The 20679-nt window shown below is 37.4% G+C and overlaps 3 protein-coding genes across 10 annotated transcripts in view; all 3 read left to right on the forward strand.

Moving 5' to 3' along the window:
• The window catches only part of LOC143465242 (uncharacterized), a 45316-nt gene extending 32095 nt beyond the window's left edge, over nucleotides 1–13221 (forward strand). For 2 of the 8 annotated variants that reach the window (XM_076963440.1, XM_076963447.1), the window contains 12 exons: nucleotides 82–329; nucleotides 607–781; nucleotides 1458–1723; nucleotides 2009–2239; nucleotides 2324–2522; nucleotides 2815–3031; nucleotides 3233–3312; nucleotides 3504–3746; nucleotides 3903–3962; nucleotides 4796–4929; nucleotides 5061–5100; nucleotides 5207–5531. In XM_076963440.1, coding sequence (XP_076819555.1) covers nucleotides 82–329; nucleotides 607–781; nucleotides 1458–1723; nucleotides 2009–2239; nucleotides 2324–2522; nucleotides 2815–3031; nucleotides 3233–3312; nucleotides 3504–3746; nucleotides 3903–3962; nucleotides 4796–4929; nucleotides 5061–5100; nucleotides 5207–5364 — 2051 coding nt within the window. In that variant the 3' untranslated portion in view covers nucleotides 5365–5531. Of the gene's footprint in view, nucleotides 1–81; nucleotides 330–606; nucleotides 782–1441; nucleotides 1724–2008; nucleotides 2240–2323; nucleotides 2524–2803; nucleotides 3032–3232; nucleotides 3313–3503; nucleotides 3747–3902; nucleotides 3963–4795; nucleotides 4930–5060; nucleotides 5101–5206; nucleotides 5532–13105 lie in introns of those variants that run through there. The other 6 variants (XR_013118597.1, XR_013118598.1, XM_076963455.1 and 3 more) reach the window with 6 other exon arrangements.
• Nucleotides 7896–13107, forward strand: LOC143465279 (uncharacterized). The gene has a single exon (XM_076963498.1). The coding sequence runs from the start codon at nucleotides 9578–9580 to the stop codon at nucleotides 12575–12577; it is 3000 nt and encodes a 999-aa protein (XP_076819613.1). The 5' UTR covers nucleotides 7896–9577; the 3' UTR covers nucleotides 12578–13107.
• On the forward strand, nucleotides 12594–18702 carry LOC143465287 (polycystin-2-like protein 1). Its single transcript, XM_076963510.1, has 12 exons — nucleotides 12594–13353; nucleotides 13631–13805; nucleotides 14554–14819; nucleotides 15098–15328; nucleotides 15412–15610; nucleotides 15903–16119; nucleotides 16321–16400; nucleotides 16592–16834; nucleotides 16991–17050; nucleotides 17799–17932; nucleotides 18074–18113; nucleotides 18220–18702. Exons 1-12 carry the CDS (start codon nucleotides 13249–13251, stop codon nucleotides 18375–18377), a joined length of 1908 nt encoding a protein of 635 aa, XP_076819625.1. The 5' UTR covers nucleotides 12594–13248; the 3' UTR covers nucleotides 18378–18702.
• The last annotated feature ends 1977 nt before the right edge of the window (nucleotides 18703–20679 follow it).

The raw sequence follows: 20679 nt of genomic DNA on the forward strand, positions 1-20679 counted from the left end.
TGATTTCTTTAAGTGTGCAGACGTGAGTGTGGTTTAGGATAATAAATGGTAAATTTACTTATAAATATTTTCATTTTCCAGCATCCGACGTCCAAGAGGAGGAAAATCTTTCTCCTCCAAAGCCTCCTAGCAAGCGGAAGTTGCGCCGAGCTCGACGTCTTCGCGAGAAGGAGAAAGCGATGTCCGGAATCCTCTTTGAAGTTGTGACGTATTTCTTCTACATTATGGTCCTTCTTTTTCTTTGCCATGGCAACCGTGACGTGAAGGGGCTTCGAATAACACAACAGATGAAGAGCACTTTTTTTCAACCAAAGTTTGGCTTCGACTCGGTAAGAAAAGTGTCAAAAGTGATTAGAATCGGAGGTTTATGGGATCGATTCCAGCTTTCACCACCTCGCAACTGAGAACAGTTGATATAATCGATGAGCTTTTATTTTGAAAATCCTCCAAAGGAATATATTTCCTTTTATCTCGCACTTTTGTTGATAAAAACTGAAATTTCTTGATGAAAAACCTGCAAAAAACGTAGACCATCAACAGATTTACAACGTACATCAAACAAACTAAACCAAACAGCATCGTAAAAGTACTAATTTTTTTGCGCAGGTTACATCGGTCGATTACTTTTGGAGATTCGCAAACGAAATTCTGCTTCCCAGCATCTACCCTACTCATTGGTATAACGGGGATAAGAAGAACTGGAGAAACAGACACTTTTTGACGGACGAGCAGTCATACAGGGTCGGTCCAGCTCGACTTCGACAGTTACGTGTCCAAGAACGTAAGTTTGGTTGAATTTGTAGTGAAATCTCAAGGAAACGGTGGCGAAAAGAAACCCGACAACATGGCGAACGTCATTACGCTACGTGTTTCGTCACGTTGACGTATGCTACGTTGTTTCTAGCTTTACAAGAACGGGATTAAAATCAGAAATATACAGTACATTTTTTTACGAAAATCAACAACGTCCGTCTTATAACACTTTCATAAGTAGAACGACAACTATCACGATAAAACACAGACTCCAGACATACAAACCACTTGCAACTTGTCGGGTTACGTCACAATACGGAAAAACGGCAAAAGTAAATGGCGCAATCTCGCAACAAAGATAAAGATGTGTTTGATTGGTGGACCAAAACGTCAGTCATAATTTAGATACCAGCAGGCATTGAAGCGTAAGCCTACATACAAATTCGAAAACTGTTTATGCAGTAAGCATGTGCCGTTTTCGACTAATCTGAATACCTTAACAAACATGAGATCATTTTAAGCTGACAATTTTTCAAACGTTTTTTTATCTTTGCTCTTTTTTGAAAACCAACTTTGCTTGAACAAACTTGGCAGATTTGACAACAGCAATACTTTGATATGCCACAAACAATCGTGAAATTACCATGATTTTACATTATAAGGTGTAAGTTATATTTTACATCATAAGGTTGCTCTACATACAGATAAGTGTCCCTTGGTTGGAACAGCAACGAAAAACTGTCGAGGACATTTTGATTTCAACCACGAAGAAACACGTGACTTCTTGCCTGGCTGGAGATCATTTTCCGACCGCCCTTCCAATTATTCGGACGATGACCTCATAGATGACCCCACCGTTATTGCCTGGCAATACCAAAGCGGGTTTGAACTAAGAGGGGTCCCATTTATTGGGGATCTTTCCGTTTACCCCGGTGGAGGTTATTCAGCTGAACTTGGGGTTAATTTCGAAGTGAGTTAAGACGCTGTGAGCTGTGAGCTTTTAGTTTTTGGTTGTCACCCGGCCGACGTTTTCGGCTTGTAACGTTTATCAAGGAATTGTCCTGAACAGCGTAGTATACATTTGATCGATTTAGTTTGACTTTGATTTGGTTTGTTTAATTGAAAATTTGCTAACACTAATAAACGATAATAATTTAATCATTTTTTTCACCAGTTAAACTTCAAGTAACTAAGAGCAAGGAAACATGTCACACAATGAAATGTATATTTCAGCGAATTTCATTTAATTTTGTAGTCTGGAAAATTCGTGCTCAGTTCGTTATTCAACCACTCTTGGATAGATCACCAGACACGGGCGGTTTTTGCTGAATTTACCGTCTACAATCCAAACATCAACCTTTTCACGAGCGTGCAGTTGCTTACAGAGTTTCCGCCAGTGGGCGCCGCTGTCACTTACACTTCAATATTGACGTTCCGTCTCTATCAATACTTAGGCGCTTACGGTACGATCATGATCCTGGCCCAGGTAATAACTTTATGTTTTAAAGAAGTGATTTCGGAAATTTGCCGTTTGATTCCGCGCAAAAAGACTTATGATCCATATTTTTAGGTAATTTTCGTCATTCGCCTCCTGGTTTTAACTTTCTCAACCATTCGTCTTCTGGCGAAGCAGCGCTTTAAGTTCTTCCAGGACCCTTGGAACAGCTTTGAGACGCTAATCCTTTGTCTCGACTGGACTGTTGCGTCACTCTACGCGTTCCAGGTTGTTCTAACAAACTTTACAATGGACGCCTTCCACGAAAATAAAAGTTAGTATGACATCATAACCACTTACACACTGATCATGCGATTATAAATGCTTACAGCCAGTTATCTAGACTAGTAGTCCATAGTCTATACTAGACCAACAAAGAACGAAAGACTTTGTGTATCTTAGAAAACTGCCACAATACGAGCGCTACGAGAGCAGCTTGTGTCAGCATGTTTCAGGTCCAAGAACAAAATCATGCTAGCCGCCTGTTTGGTGTTTAGCCTATAGGCTAATTAGGTTTGGGCTTTGTTGTACATTAATCTAGACTTCATTTACCAGCATTTCCGCAGGAAAATACGTGAATTTTCAACAAGTGACGATGATAGGTTACATCTTCGGCACCATGCTCTCCATATCAGCCTTCTTCGGCATCATCAGATTTCTTAAACTTCTCCGGTTTAACAAGAGAATCGGAATGCTGACGTCAGTACTGAAAAATAGCGCCAAACAGTGGCCGGGATTTTTTGTCATGGCTGCCGTCTTTTTTATTTCGTTTATTCATATCGGGTGAGAACTTGAATAGAATACAAAAGCTTTTTTGGGAAGAGGGGGGTACTTGAGGTTTACATAATTTCAGAGAACAAAAGTGTAATTTTAAACTCATAGTAGAAATATCCAACTTTTGATGTCCGTTGCAAAATTTTCCTTTTACAAATCAAACTTTTTGCCGCTAGTGACCATAAACAATAAGTTATTGGTTGTTTGCAGGTATGTCGTATTTTCCGCGTTCCTTGAGGATTTCAAAACCATCCTTTCATCCATGGAGACCATGTTCAGCCTGATGATGGGTGAGTGAGATTTCCTGCTAAAAGCAAAGTGAAAACTGTTTTGGTTGTTTATAGGCTAATCATTCTCAAAATTAAGGCTAACTCAATTGCATATGTTTTGGTCAATAATCTAGAATAAATAATAATAACCTTTTGACCGAGCTCAAACTTGAGCGATTGCTTAGTTAATTCTATTTTCGTGTTTTCCACAGGTCGACCACTGTATAAACAGCTTCTAAGTTCATATCGAATATTCGGACCTTTCTTTTACTTCGTATTTTGTTTTACTGCGGCCTTCATCATTATAAACGTCCTCATCGCGATCATCAACGAATCTTACGGACTGACTCTGGAGGTGGTTAAGCAAAAGAAGAACGATTACGAGATAATTGACTTCATGTTAAAGAGATTTGCAAAGTGGTCTGGGATAAAGTTTTTTCAACCCCCGTCAAAAGGTATAACAAATTTGAAGCTCTGGTTTCGTTCAACAAATGTATAAAAACAATTTCGCCGGTTTAATCTTTTCGCTTTCTATTTCGTTAACTCTCCACGTACATCAAACACTTCCACATATAAAAAACAAATAGTGTATATATTTGTCAACTTTTTAGAAAAACCACCCAAACCTGAACCAGTGTCGCCGTCAAAAGTGCCTCTGCCACCGCTGACTTGTAAGTTGCCCATTTTCTCGTAATTTTACCCCACAGGAATATTTTTTCTATTCACTTATTTCCTTATAAAATATTGTCCATTTCATAAGCACAGTCTAATGGGTCTTTGTATACTGTAGACTAATCAGCTCATAGATTGTACATCTGTGCTAATTAGATGTGCATGTCGGGTACGAATGTTTTGCAACTGTTGAAGAGTTTTTGTCATAAAAATATATTAGAATCAGTATTTCTAAGTAACGATTAAAAGCACTCGAGCAGAGTTCTTTATTCCAGTCTCTGTAGCCAGTATCTATATAAATATAATATAAAACTATCTATACATGCAGCAAAATGATAGCGATGTATCTTGTGCCCTCTATAACAATACCGTGTTGCCTTGAATATAAGCTGCTGCTAATGCACCCGTTTTGTGTTGAGGTTGTGCTTAAGGTTCTTCAATGGCGGCTTGTAGCTATTTTTACCGTCTGGCTTGTTATCTTCACCTGTACTAAACAAATAACTTGAAAACCTAATGCCAATAATCAAAATTTCACTTTGGCTGAATTGATTAATTCTTCCAAACTCACAGCTCGTCTTTAACAGTGGGTTAGTTGGTCTTTCCGTTTAACACAGTAGCAACGTCTTTATATTCAATAATTATTTCGTTATCCGGTGCGACTTACATCTGTTTTTGTCATTTTTGTGCGGCTTTTTATACTCGATGCAATACGGTGGTCACGTCAAGCCATGTACCACACGCTGTCAATGTCAGACATGCTCGGTGTTTATGGCTGGGAGATTTACCCGCTAGTAAAAAAATTGCAAATGCTTTGTTTACAATTTTTCCTCAGACAATGTAAGTGAACCATACCGGGAGAATTTGATTGATTTCCAAAAGACCTTGGACAAATATCTTTACGACCTGGAAATAAAATACAGCAAGCATATGCCTTTGGAAGAGTTTAGGGACGAAGTCATGGCTGAGGTAATTTAATCAAACGCAGAGTTTCAGACTCATTGAAACTTGTCGTGTCTAAAAATCTGTTATGATGATTCAAGGCGTTGTCGAAGAAATATAGAAATATAGGTTTAGAGTTAATGTTGAAATCTTTTCAGATGGACAAGGTCTCTTCTCGAAATCAGATTATCCAACGAGGTAAAACTAATGCGTTTATACGATATTCTAATTGCTTTGTTTATTGTCATAAGTACTCATAGCTAAGGGCAAAGCCATGGAGCAACAAAGGCATATGTTTTTACAGAGATATTTCGAAACCGAAAATATATTCCACGACAGGCCCACAGTAGGTCACTGAGCCTGCAACAGGGCAGTCAAAGCACGTTGAGCAAGTCTACCGGAAGTGGTCAAGCTTCAAGCAAGTCTGGTTCAAAGTATCTTGCTCAGCCAGCAAAGAAGTAACTGCAAGACAACAGAAAACAACGCTTTATAGCGTACATATAAGCATGACAAAAATTGTTTTAGCGTTTGGTGCCGGCTTTGTGTTACTTGGACTCGTATAGTGTGAGTTAGAAAAATAGTTACCCAGCATAAAACTGCGTTCTAACCATTAAAATTCGTAATATCTATTTTTGATTGTCATTTTTACAGCTTTGCAAAAACATTTACAATTTTTGGAAGGACACAAACTCTTACTTTGGTGTTAAAGTGTTATTTGTACATTTGCTTCTGATTGTTGTTATTGCATTGTTGTGCAATATGAATATATGTTTAACGTTCGCAACGGCAAGAACTAGTCCAAGGCTAGGTTTGCAAGAACTAGCGCAGAGAATAAGAATATAAAAATAAGTTAAGAATTTCAACACCTACCACATGGTGCTCTTTCAGCCGAAAACAAAGTCACAACAGTTGGTAAATTGGTAGATTAGATTTTCAAGAAATTGCGCAGATTTTTAAAAACTTGATTAGAAGGCATAAATAATAATGAGTGACTTTAGGTTGTAGCAGTTTTTCAAAGAATTTTCTTGAGAAAGAAAATTGGTGTGCACCAAATTTTTTTAAGAATAATTAATAATCAGTTTAAAACAAAATGGATTGATGTGTTCCAAATTTTTACAAAAAAGACAAAATAATTAGTTAGATTACTGTATATGAGTGAAACTGGTTTGCGCCAAAGTTTTGCAAAAATTTTCAAAAAAAGACCAGCAAGTCCTTAAATATAATCAAGTGTCTCAATATTTCGCAGCAGCCGTCCGAAACCGACGAAAAATAAATTTTCTTGGATAAAGTCAAAAATCTTTAGGAAAACTCTTCAAAAACGTGCAAATATAGAGTAGGCTACCTACGAGTACCGATCGATCATCGATTTTACTACGAGTAAAATTGGCGTGTCAACATAAGAATCCTGACAAACAAAAGAATATTAAGTGAATGAATGAATATTATGACTTGATAATCACATGTGTCAAAATTTCACAAGTATCGTTAAACATGTTATAGAGAAAAAGAGTAAGCTGTGGGAGTTTAGTCGCATGTAGCATTCTTAAACGTACAAGACATTGCCACAACATAGGCGGATAAAAGTTTTTACATTATTAGCCTAAGCCTACGTGGCAAATCGCGTAGCCTATTATTTGGCAACCGTCCCAACAGTTTAAGCGGAGAAGTAATAGAATAATGGTAATTGGTAAGACTTATTGCGTTTTTGTTCATTATTTAAACCTTAGAACCTGAAAAAAAGACGTCAAGTTCAAAAACAAATAACCTATTTACATTCGAAAACAACAGTTATATTGTCACCACCGGCTAAAGATAAACTCTTTATCAATGAGACAAAAAAGTCGAACAAAAATTATTCCCTGTGTTAAATCTCGACCTCTTATAAAAGGTTTTGTAGTAGCTAAGTACTTTTCGCTTGGTTGATTATGGACATAGGCTAAAACTTTTTACTTGATCAAGTAAGTGTGACGGTAATGGTGTACATACTGTACGTGTGTGCTTAGAAACAGAAAAGTCGTTAGCACACCTGAAGAAACGCAAAAATCGTTCAAAGAGCGCTTTCGTGCAGAAAAGGAAGAAGCCAAATCAGCATGAGTTTGAAATTCACCATAAATATAAATAATAAGGAATAAGATAAATGCTGCAGAATGATTAATTATTTTAATTAAAGGCAATTTTTGATCAAACACCGAATTTTCAAATTTTGTTTAATGGCGTTTAAGAACTGGCAACAACCTGCCGGGCTCACACCTTTACCCAGTTTGTTATATCAAAGCGATAAAAATGTTATGTGGACAGACAGGATGATTTTCTTTCTTGGTGCTAATGTGAAGCTCGTGAAATTTTTATCGTTTCTAAAACAACTGTAACAACTTGTGTCGCCAGCTTCCACACTTTATGCTCTGTATGTGTTCCAGCCATAAAATCATTTTGCGGAATAAACGTTAAATCAGAAATTAAATCAAAAACATAATACAATATAGCCTACATGCACATTAACCGACTTGGATCCTTTATGGACCTTAACGGCGCTAAACATTTTCACACTAAGATTTACAAACAGTTCAAGAAAAACTTAAAAAAATTAAAAGTCATGGATTTTTAATTTAAAACGTTGTAGCTTACGTTTAAAATTTGTTTGGAAGCTTTTCTTTCGTGTAATAGCTCGTGTGATGAGTCAAAAACTTTCCTAACCCAGCGCTATGCGTCTTATTGGAAAACCACTTAACAGCTAGAAACAGACAATACTGATGAAAATATCTCCGTTCACTTTCGATTGAAAACAAAACAACACAAATTTAAAACCATTTGTTATCTCAATATTTTTTCAAACAAAATTATTGGTACCATGCGTTGCATCCAACCTACCATGCGTTTCCAACAATCTCAAAGACAAAATAGAATCTTTTAAGTATGTGTGACGTAATACCACAACGTCTTGCCCATAGACAGAACATTTACGAAGTGCGAATATCTTTTGTATGCCTCAACCGACTTTTACTTGATTTGTTGACAAAGTAAAAATTTTGTTTTTTGGTCAATTTCTGGAACGAAAAAAAGTGTTCTTTGTCGGGATAATAATTTGTACAATTTCTTCAATTGTTTTAAGAAAAATTGCTGTAAAAAAGTCTTCGGAAGCTACTGTTTTTGCCGTTGCTACACCGCTGTAGTATAAATAATCTCCATAGTGGAAAGTGTGGCACCTGCACATACGATTTCCCGTCGTAAACTGCCGTGTTTTCCAGTTGGGAGTGCCCTTGAGCCTATACTGCCGGCAAACCAAATAACTTCACTTAAATAGATACATCAACCCTATACCCTGGATAGGTAGGCTACAAGCCCAATTGGAAAGCACCCCAGTTTTCGACGGGAAACTGCGCGTGCAAAGCCAAAAATTTTGACGTAATAGCATGAACTAAAACCTCAATTAATGCTTAATTTATTATAAATTGAAGTTTAAACAACCAGCTTTATTTATTATAGCCTAAGTCAACGTAATGAGCAAAATATTTGGTGTGTACTTTGATGAATCTTGTGCGTGCATGTGCCACCCATTCCATTACGAGTGAAGAGATTACATTTTAAGAAATAGGCCTACATTGCCTAAGTATCAAGATTAGCTTACATTAATGAGTGAAAAAAAAACGGTTTAGTGCAGAAGTGTATAACCACAGTACAGTCCACAGGCAGACAGAATGTATTTGTATACTACACCTCAATTACTTAAACTGTTACGTCATTTGGTCGTACACTTCTGCACTATACCCAAAAAACTTGTTCTGTTCGAAAGGCTTAACCTATTTTTAAATTGGTTCGAAAAGAAACAATGCTTTTTTGTATGTGCTTTATGGATGAACTTGATTCGAGCTGATGTGAGGAATTGTGGCTGTGGAGACTGGCCGTTGAAACAATTTGTCAAACCTGGCAAGAAAAATAAATTATTTTACATTTGCACAAGTTATGCTTGGTGATAATCTGAAATTATCATACTGATGGCAGATTAACCTTTTTACACTTTACAATTAAAATTTGAAAACAAGCAAGCACTTTTCACAACTTATCAGTTTGTAACTGCTGCATATCAGATTATTGCTGCACATTTTCGAAACTTGTTTGGTACATTCTTCCATGAATTTAGACCTATCAGAGTGTGGCATTCAACCTCAGACATCTTAATCATGGACAATTTAACCGCGGACATCTCAATCCTGGTCAACTGAACCATAAATCAATGAATAAGTCTTTTTTGATTTATTGAGGTTGAGTTGTCCGAGATTTAGTTGTCCAGAGTCAAGTTGACAGATGATTTATGTGTACGATGTCTATTTGTTTAAACAGACGTTCGCAACGAAATCTTATATCTGTAATTCAGTTGATCAATAAATTAAAAACTAAGATTCAATGACTTGCCTCAAGGTAGTTTCCCTAGGCCTAGATTCTAAAGTCAAGTCATTTAAAAAGTGACTCAAGTTGACCCAAATCAGTATAATACTATAGTGTGGGCAACTTTTCAGAATGCCATTTAGAGTTTTTGTACAGGACATCAAATATAGGCAAGTGCTTACATCAAATGTTATTTAGATTTGCATTATATTGTTTTATTAATATTGTGTTATACTTTTGCAGAGTAACTATTACCTATCTGCTGTGAACTAGTAATTCTCATGTGAATACTATGAAAGAATATTCTGTAATTTACTTTTTATTTGTCACACTGTGCTTTCACAGTGTGTCATGCCGCACCATTCCTTCTTACCAAAAATTGAAAAGTGAAGTATCCATGAGATCACTTTATCAACAGAGTACCGCCGATGATGAATTAGCTCTTGAAAAAAGTAATAATGCTCGTGAACGAAAATCACTTAGTGATGAAACTAACCCAACAAATGAGCCATCCACTCATAATGCTAGCTCAGCTGATAATGACCCAAAAAATAACGCATCCACTGATAATAACGACCCAGATGGTAATAGCCCAGAAAATAAACCATCCACTCATAATGCCAGCTCAGCTGATAATGACCCAAAAAATAACGCATCCACTGATAATAACGACCAAGATGGTAATAGCCCAGAAAATAAACCATCCACTCATAATGCCAGCTCAGCTGATAATGACCCAAAAAATAACGCATCCACTGATAATAACGACCCAGATGGTAATAGCCCAGAAAATAAACCATCCACTCATAATGCCAGCTCAGCTGATAATGACCCAAAAAATAACGCATCCACTGATAATAACGACCCAGATGGTAATAGCCCAGAAAATAAACCATCCACTCATAATGCCAGCTCAGCTGATAATGACCCAAAAAATAACGCATCCACTGATAATAACGACCCAGATGGTAATAGCCCAGAAAATAAACCATCTACTGATAAAAGCGACTCAGATGGTGATGGCCCAAAAATTAAGCCATCCACTGATAATGGCAACTCAGTTGGTGATGACCCAAAAAATAATCCTTCTACTGATAATGGCAACTCAGTTGGTGAAGACCCAGAAAATAAACCATCTACTAAAAATGGCAACTCTGTTGGTGATGACCCAAAAAATAAGCCATCTACTGATAATGGCAACTCAGTTGGTGAAGATCCAGAAAATAAACCATCCACTGATAATGGCAACTCGGATGGTGATGACCCAAAAAATAAGCCATCTACTGATAATGGCAACTCAGTTGGTGAAGATCCAGAAAATAAACCATCTACTGATAAAGGCAACTCGGATGGTGAAGACCCAAAAAATAAGCCATCTACTGATAATGGCAACTCAGTTGGTGAAGACCCAGAAAATAAGCCATCAACTGATAATGGCAACTCGGATGGTGATGACCCAGAAAATAAGCCATCTACTGATAAAGGCAACTCGGATGGTGAAGACCCAGAAAATAAGCCATTTACTGATAATGGCAACTTGAATGGTGATAACCCAGAAAATAAACCATCTACTGATAATGGCAACTCAGATGGTGATGACCCAAAAAATAAGCCTTCTACTGATAATGGCAACTCGGATGGTGAAGACCCAAAAAATAAACCATCTACTGATAATGGCAACTCGGATGGTGAAGACCCAGAAAATAAACCATCTACTGATAATGGCAACTCAGTTGGTGATGACCCAAAAAATAAGCCTTCTACTGATAATGGCAACTCGGATGATGAAGACGCAGAAAATAAACCATCTACTGATAATGGCAACTCAGATGGTGAAGACCCAAAAAATAAACCATCTACTGATAATGGCAACTCGAATGGTGATGACCCAAAAAATAAGCCATCTACTTATAATGGCAACTCGGATGGTGAAGACCCAAAAAATAAACCATCTACTGATAATGGCAACTCGGATGGTGAAGACCCAGAAAATAAACCATCTACTGATAATGGCAACTCAGTTGGTGATGACCCAAAAAATAAGCCTTCTACTGATAATGGCAACTCGGATGATGAAGACGCAGAAAATAAACCATCTACTGATAATGGCAACTCAGTTGGTGATGACCCAAAAAATAAGCCTTCTACTGATAATGGCAACTCGGATGATGAAGACGCAGAAAATAAACCATCTACTGATAATGGCAACTCAGATGGTGAAGACCCAAAAAATAAACCATCTACTGATAATGGCAACTCGGATGGTGATGACCCAGAAAATAAACCATCTACTGATAATGGCAACTCAGTTGGTGATGACCCAAAAAATAAGCCTTCTACTGATAATGGCAGCTCGGAGGGTGAAGACCCAAAAAATAAACCATCTACTGATAATGGCAACTCGGATGGTGATGACCCAGAAAATAAACCATCTACTGATAATGGCAACTCAGTTGGTGATGACCCAAAAAATAAGCCTTCTACTGATAATGGCAGCTCGGAGGGTGAAGACCCAAAAAATAAACCATCTACTGATAAAGGCAACTCGGATGGTGAAGACCCAGAAAATAAACCATCTACTGATAATGGCAACTCGGATGGTGAAGACCCAGAAAATAAACCATCTACTGATAATGGTAACTCGGATGGTGATGACCCAAAAAATAAGCCATCTACTGATAATGGCAACTCAGTTGGTGATGACCCAGAAAATAAACCATCTACTGATAATGGCAACTCGAATGGTGATGACCCAAAAAATAAGCCATCTACTTATAATGGCAACTCAGTTGGTGAAGACCCAGAAAATAAGCCATCTACTGATAATGGCAACTCGGATGGTGAAGACCCAGAAAATAAACCATCTACTGATAATGGCAACTCAGTTGGTGATGACCCAAAAAATAAGCCTTCTACTGATAATGGCAACTCGGATGGTGAAGACCCAGAAAATAAACCATCTACTGATAATGGCAACTTGAATGGTGATAACCCAGAAAATAAACCATCTACTGATAATGGCAACTCGGATGGTGATGACCCAAAAAATAAGCCTTCTACTGATGATGGCAACTCGGATGGTGAAGACCCAGAAAATAAACCATCTACTGATAATGGCAACTTGAATGGTGATAACCCAGAAAATAAACCATCTACTGATAATGGCAACTCAGTTGGTGATGACCCAAAAAATAAGCCATCTACTGATAATGGCAACTCGGATGGTGAAGACCCAAAAAATAAGCCTTCTACTGATAATGGCAACTCGAATGGTGAAGACCCAGAAAATTAACCATCTACTGATAATAGCGACCAAGATGGTGATGACCCAGAAAATAAACCATCTACTGATAAGTGAAAGAAGTGAAGTGAAAGAAGTCGAAAGAAATTTTATAAACCTGTGCAAGGATAACATTGGTTTGTTACTAATGAAAATTCTACGTACACGTACAAGTTACTTGTAGCCGTGACATGCTTTATTTTCATAAAAGTGGTATGACCTCACCGTACGGCGTTTAACCCGGTTTAGGTTTACGCTTTGTTCTTGTGCTGCGCACAAAACCATTTTGATAATAACATTTCCTACCTGACTTATGTTCTTTTTCGGTACTTATCGTTATTGTACCGTCCTGTATAATTCCATTTATTGATTGCTGTGCCTCAGATTTCCGCCATGAACGTTGCTTAGTGATACTAAGTATCAGCTACAATTCGCTGGTATTCTAGTGGCGACGGCGATTGATTTCTTTAAGTGCGCAGATGTGAATGTGGTTTAGGACAATAAATGGTAAATTTACTTATAAATAATTTCATTTTTCAGAATCCGACGTCCAGGAGGAGGAAAATCTTTCTCCTCCAAAGCCTCCTAGCAAGCGGAAGTTGCGCCGAGCTCGACGTCTTCGCGAGAAGGAGAAAGCGATGTCCGGAATCCTCTAGGAAGTTGTGACGTATTTCTTCTATATTATGGTCCTTCTTTTTCTTTGCCATGGCAACCGTGACGTGAAGGGGCTTCGAATAACACAACAGATGAAGAGCACTTTTGTTCAACCAAAGTTTGGCTTCGACTCGGTAAGAAAAGTGTCAAAAGTGATTAGAATCGGAGGTTTATGGAATCGATTCCAGCTTTCACCACCTCGCAACTGAGAACAGTTGATATAATCGATGAGCTTTTATTTTGAAAATCCTCCAAAGGAATATATTTCCTTTTATCTCCCACTTTTGTTGTTAACAACTGAAATTTCTTGATGAAAAACCTGCAAAAAACGTAGACCATCAACAAATTTACAACGTACATCAAACAAACTAAACCAAACAGCATCGTAAAAGTACTAATTTTTTTGCGCAGGTTACATCGGTCGATTACTTTTGGAGATTCGCAAACGAAATTCTGCTTCCCAGCATCTACCCTACTCACTGGTATAACGGGGATAAGAAGAACTGGAGAAACAGACACTTCTTGACGGACGAGCAGTCATACAGGGTCGGTCCAGCTCGACTTCGACAGTTACGTGTCCAAGAACGTAAGCTTGGTTGAATTTGTAGTGAAGTCTCGAAGAAACGGTAGCAAATGACCTTTAGGCTTTATATTGGGGTTTCACAATTGTCTAATTTTGTTATCTCTCGTTTGTCTTTTGCTTTTGTTGCTTGTTGTCATGTATCAGTCAGATCGGCTGTCCCGACATCATGCCGAACGTCATTACGCTACGTGTTTCGTCATGTTGACGTATGCTACGTTGTTTCTAGCTTTACAAGAACGGGATTGAAATCAGAAATATACAAGTTTTTTTTACGAAAATGAACAACGTCCGTCTACAACACTTTTACAAGTAGAACGGCAACTCTCACGTTAAAACACAGACTCTAGACATGCAAACCACTTGCAACTTGTCGAGTTACTTCACAATACGGAAAAACGGCAAAAGTAAATGGCGCAATCTTGCAACAAAGAGAAAGATGTGTTTGATTGGTGGGCCAAAACGTCAGTTAGAATTTAGATACCAGCGGGCATTGAAGCGTAGGCCTACATACCGTAAACCTGTGCCGTTCTCGACTAATCTGAATACCTTAACAAACATGAGATCATTTTAAGCTGACAATTTTTCAAACGTTTTTTTTATCTTTGCTTTTGTTTGAAAACCAACTTTGCCTGAACAAACTTGACAGATTTGACAACAGTAATTCTTTGATATGCCGCAAACAATCTTGCAATTACCATGATTTAACATTATAAGGTGTATGTTTTACATTACAAGGTTGCTCTACATACAGATAAGTGTCCCTTGGTTGGAACAGCAACGAAGAACTGTCGAGGACATTTTGATTTCAACCACGAAGAAACACGTGACTTCTTGCCTGGCTGGAGATCATTTTCCGACCACCCTTCCAATTATTCGGACGATGACCTCATAGATGACCCCACCGTGATTGCCTGGCAATACCAAAGCGGGTTTGAACTAAGAGGGGTCCCATTTATTGGGGATCTTTCCGTTTACCCCGGTGGAGGTTATTCAGCTGAACTTGGGGTTAATTTCGAAGTGAGTTAAGACGCTGTGAGCTTTTAGTTTTTGGTTGTCACCCGGCCGACGTTTTCGGCTTGTAACGTTTATCAAGGAATTGTCCTGAATAGCGTAGTATACATTTGATCGATTTAGTTTGACTTTGATTTGGTTTGTTTAATTGAAAATTTGCTAACACTAATAAACGATAATAATTTAATCATTTTTTTCACCAGTTAAACTTCAAGTAATTAAGAGCAAGGAAACATGTCACACAATGAAATGTATATTTCAGCGAATTTCATTTAATTTTGTAGTCTGGAAAATTCGTGCTCAGTTCGTTATTCAACCACTCTTGGATAGATCACCAGACACGGGCGGTTTTTGCTGAATTTACCGTCTACAATCCAAACATCAACCTTTTCACGAGCGTGCAGTTGCTTACAGAGTTTCCGCCAGTGGGCGCCGCTGTCACTTACACTTCAATATTGACGTTCCGTCTCTATCAATACTTAGGCGCTTACGGTACGATCATGATCCTGGCCCAGGTAATAACTTTATGTTTTAAAGAAGTGATTTCGGAACTTTGCCGTTTGATTCCGCGCAAAAAGACTCATGATCCATATTTTAGGTAATTTTCGTCATTCGCCTCCTGGTTTTAACTTTCTCAACCATTCGTCTTCTGGCGAAGCAGCGCTTTAAGTTCTTCCAGGACCCTTGGAACAGCTTTGAGACGCTAATCCTTTGTCTCGACTGGACTGTTGCGTCACTCTACGCGTTCCAGGTTGTTCTAACAAACTTTACAATGGACGCCTTCCACGAAAATAAAAGTTAGTATGACATCATAACCACTTACACACTGATCATGCGATTATAAATGCTTACAGCCAGTTATCTAGACTAGTAGTCCATAGTCTATACTAGACCAACAAAGAACGAAAGACTTTGTGTATCTTAGAAAACTGCCACAATACGAGCGCTACGAGAGCAGCTTGTGTCAGCATGTTTCAGGTCCAAGAACAAAATCATGCTAGCCGCCTGTTTGGTGTTTAGCCTATAGGCTAATTAGGTTTGGACTTTGTTGTACATTAATCTAGACTTCATTTACCAGCATTTCCGCAGGAAAATACGTGAATTTTCAACAAGTGACGATGATAGGTTACATCTTCGGCACCATGCTCTCCATATCAGCCTTCTTCGGCATCATCAGATTTCTTAAACTTCTCCGGTTTAACAAGAGAATCGGAATGCTGACGTCAGTACTGAAAAATAGCGCCAAACAGTGGCCGGGATTTTTTGTCATGGCTGCCGTCTTTTTTATTTCGTTTATTCATATCGGGTGAGACCTTGAATAGAATACAAAAGCTTTTTTGGGAAGAGGGGGGTACTTGAGGTTTACATAATTTCAGAGAGCAGAAGTGTAATTTTAAACTCATAGTAGAAATATCCAACTTTTGACATCCGTTGCAAAATTTTCCTTTTACAAACCAAACTTTTTGCCGCTAGTGACCATAAACAATAAGTTATTGGTTGTTTGCAGGTATGTCGTATTTTCCGCGTTCCTTGAGGATTTCAAAACCATCTTGTCATCCATGGAGACCATGTTCAGCCTGATGATGGGTGAGTGAGATTTCCTGCTAAAAGCAAAGTGAAAACTGTTTTGGTTGTTTATAGGCTAATCATTCTCAAAATTAAGGCTAATTCAATTGCATATGTTTTGGTCAATAAACTAGAATAAATAATAATAACCTTTTGACCGAGCTCAAACTTGAGCGATTGCTTAGTTAATTCTATTTTCGTGTTTTCCACAGGTCGACCACTGTATAAACAACTTCTAAGTTCATATCGAATATTCGGACCTTTCTTTTACTTCGTATTTTGTTTTACTGCGGCCTTCATCATCATAAACGTTCTCATCGCGATCATCAACGAATCTTACGGACTGACTCTGGAGGTGGTTAAGCAAAAGAAGAACGATTACGAGATAATTGACTTCATGTTAAAGAGATTTGCAAAGTGGTCTGGGATAAAGTTTTTTCAACCCCCGTCAAAAGGTATAACAAATTTGAAGCTCTGGTTTCGTTCAACAAACGTATAAAAACAATTTCGTCGGTTTAATCTTTTCGCATTGTATTTCGTTAACTCTCCACGTACATCAAACACTTCCACATATAAAAAACAAATAGTGTATATATTTGTCAACTTTTTAGAAAAACCACCCAAACCTGAACCAATGTCGCCGTCAAAAGTGCCTCTGCCACCGCTGACTTGTAAGTTGCCCATTTTCTCGTAATTTTACCCCACAGGAATATTTTTTCTATTCACTTATTTCCTTATAAAATATTGTCCATTTCATAAGCACAGTCTAATGGGTCTTTGTATACTGTAGAGTGTAGACTAATCAGCTCATAGATTGTACATCTGTGCTAATTAGATGTGCATGTCGGGTACGAATGTTTTGCAACTCTTGAAGAGTTTTTGTCATAAAAATATATTAGAATCAGTATTTCTAAGTAACGATTAAAAGCACTCGAGCAGAGTTCTTTATTCCAGTCTCTGTAGCCAGTATCTATATAAATATAATATAAAACTATCTATACATGCAGCAAAATGATAGCGATGTATCTTGTGCCCTCTATTACAATACCGTGTTGCCTTGAATATAAGCTGCTGCTAATGCACCCATTTTTTGTTGAGGTTGTGCTTAAGGTTCTTCAATGGCGGCTTGTAGCTATTTTATTTTTACGCTGAATTGATCAATTCTTCCAAACCCACAGCTCGTCTTTAACAGCGGGTTAGTTGGTCTTTCCGTTTAACACAGTAGCAACGTCTTTATATTCAATAATTATTTCGTTATCCGGTGCGACTTACATCATCTTTTATACTCGATGCAATACGGTGGTCACGTCAAGCCATGTACCACACGCTGTCAATGTCAGACATGCTCGGTGTTTATGGCTGGGAGATTTACCCGCTAGTAAAAAAGTTGCAAATGTTTTGTTTACAATTTTTCCTCAGACAATGTAAGTGAACCATACCGGGAGAATTTGATTGATTTCCAAAAGACCTTGGACAAATATCTTTACGACCTGGAAATGAAATACAGCAAGCATATGCCTTTGGAAGAGTTTAGGGACGAAGTCATGGCTGAGGTAATTTAATCAAACGCAGAGTTTCAGACTCGCTGAAACTTTTTCGTGTCTAAAAATCTTTGTCTAATAATCTGATGAGTCAAGCTGTTATCGAAGATATATAGAAATATAGGTTTAGAGTTAATGTTGATTTCTTTTCAGATGGACAAGGTCTCTTCTCGAAATCAGATTATCCAACGAGGTAAAACCAATGCGTTTATACGATATCCTAATTGCTTTGTTTATTGTCATAAGTACTCATATCTAAGGGCAAAGCCATGGAGCAACAAAGGCATATGTTTTTACAGAGATATTTCGAAACCGAAAATATATTCCACGACAGGCCCACAGTAGGTCACTGAGCCTGCAACAGGGCAGTCAAAGCACGTTGAGCAAGTCTACCGGAAGTGGTCAAGCTTCAAGCAAGTCTGGTTCAAAGTACCTTGCTCAGCCAGCAAAGAAGTAACTGCAAGACAACTAAAGCAACGTTTTATAGCGTACATATAAGCATGACAAATATTGTTTTAGCGTTTGGTGCCGGATTTGTGTTACTTGGACTCGTAGTGTGAGTTAGAAAAATAGTTACCAAGCATAAAAATGCGTTCTAACCGCTAAAGTTCGTAATACTTATTTTTGATTGTCACTTTTACAGCTTTGCAAAAACATTTACAATTTTTGGAAGGACACAAGCTTTTACTTTGGTGTTAAGGTGTTCTTTGTACATTTGCTTCTGATTGTTGTTATTGCATTGTTGTGCAATATGAATATATGTTTAATGTTCACAATAGCAAGAGCTTGCAAGAACTAACTTAGTCCAAGACTAAGTTTGTAGGAACTAGCGCAAAGAATAAGAATATAAAAATAAGTTATGAATTTCAACACCTACCACGTGGTGCTCTTTCAGCCGTAAACAAAATCATAACAGTTGATAAATTGGTTGATTAGATTTTCAAGAAATTGCACAGATTTTTAGAAACATGATTAAAAGGCATAAATAATAATGAGTGACTTTAGGTTGTCCCAGTATTTCAAAACATTTTCCTGAGAACGAAAATTGGTGTGAACCAAATGTTTTTAAGAATAATTAAACTTAATCAGGAAAAAACAAAATGAATTAATTTGTTCCAAATTTTTACAAAAAAGACAAAATAATTATTTAGCGTGTATGAGTGAAACTGGTTTGCGCCAAATTTTTGCAAAAATTTTCAAAAACAGACCGGTAGGCTAAGTCCTTAAATATAATCAAGTGTCTCAATATTTCACAGCGGTCGTCCGAAACCGACAGAAAAATATCAAAAATCTTCACAAAAACTCTTCAAAAACGTACAAATATAACTTAGAGTAAGTTACCTACGAGTACCAATCGATCATCGATTTTACCATGAGTAAAATTGGCGTGTCAACATAAGAATCCTGACAAACAAATGAATATTAAGCTTATGGACTTGGCTTGACTTGATAATCACATGTGTCAAAATTTCACAAGTATCGTTAAACGTTTTATAGAGAATAAGAATAAGCTGTGGGAGTTTAGTCGCATGTAGCATTTTTAAACCTACAAGACATTGCCACAAAATAGGCGGATAAAAGTTTTTATAAGTTATTATTAGGCCTACGTGGCAAATCGCGTATTATTTGGCAACCGTCCCAACAGTTTAAGCGGAGAAGTAATAGAATAATGGTAATTGGTAAGACTTATTGTGTTTTTGTTCATTATCTAAACCTTACAACGTGAAAAAAAGGCGTAGATTTATTTAACAAATAACTTATTTACATTTGAAAACAACGGTTGTCTTGTCACCACCAGCTAAAGATAAACTCTTTATCAATGAGACAAAAAATCCGAACAAAAACTATTCCCTGTGTTAAATCTCGGCCTCTTATGAAAGGTTTTGTAGTAGTTAAATACTTTTCACTTGATTGATTATGGACATAGGCTAAAACTTTTTACTTGATCAAGTAAGTGTGGCGGTAATGGTGTAGCCTACATACTGTAGGCTACAGGTGTGCATACCTGAAGAAACGCAAATATCGTTCAGAGAGCGCTTTCGTGCAGAAAAGGAAGAAGTCAAATCAGCATGAGTTTGAAATTCACCCTAAATATCCCCAATTCGTAATATTGGGGCGAAATGTAAGCACAGAACTTAGCTCAAGGCTGTATAGGTGATCAGGAATAAAATGAATGCTGCAAAATGATTAATTATAATTAAAGGCAATTGTTGATCGAACACCGAATTTTCAAATTTTGTTTAGTAGCGTTTAAGAACTGACAACAACATGCCGGGCTCGCACCTTTACCCAGTTTGTTAGATCAAAGCGATAAAAATGCTATGTGGGTAGACAGGATGATTTTCTTTCTTGGTCGTAACGTGAAACTCGTGAAATTTTTATCGTTTCTAAAACAACTGTAACAACTTATGTCGCCAGCGTCCACAATTTATGCTCAGTATGTGTTCCAGCCATAAAATCATTTTGCGGATTAAATGTTAAATCATAAATTAAATCAAAAACATAATACAATATACATGCACATTAACCGAATTGGATCCTTTATGGACGTTAACAGCGTTAAACATTTTCACACTAAGATTTACAAACAGTTCAATAAAAACTTAAAAAAATTAAAAGTTGTAGATTTTTAATTTAAAACGTTGTAGCTTACCTGTAAAATTTGTTTGGAAGCTTTTCTTTCGTGTAACAGCTCGTGTGATGAGTCAAAAATTTTCCTAACCTAGCGCTAAGCGTCTTATTGGATAACCACTTAACAG

The sequence above is a fragment of the Clavelina lepadiformis genome, chromosome 1 (genome assembly GCF_947623445.1).
Source record: "Clavelina lepadiformis chromosome 1, kaClaLepa1.1, whole genome shotgun sequence".
In the NCBI taxonomy this organism is placed as follows: Eukaryota; Metazoa; Chordata; class Ascidiacea; order Aplousobranchia; family Clavelinidae; genus Clavelina; species Clavelina lepadiformis.

Bases quoted from the DNA above. Each gene is read 5' to 3' on its own strand.
- LOC143465279 (XM_076963498.1), top strand. From the start codon at position 9,578: ATGAAAGAATATTCTGTAATTTACTTTTTATTTGTCACACTGTGCTTT.
- LOC143465287 (XM_076963510.1), top strand. From the start codon at position 13,249: ATGGTCCTTCTTTTTCTTTGCCATGGCAACCGTGACGTGAAGGGGCTT. The intron at 13,354-13,630 runs GTAAGAAAAGTG...TTTTTTGCGCAG, and splicing joins CAAAGTTTGGCTTCGACTCG to GTTACATCGGTCGATTACTT. The intron at 16,835-16,990 runs GTATAACAAATT...TCAACTTTTTAG, and splicing joins TTTTCAACCCCCGTCAAAAG to AAAAACCACCCAAACCTGAA.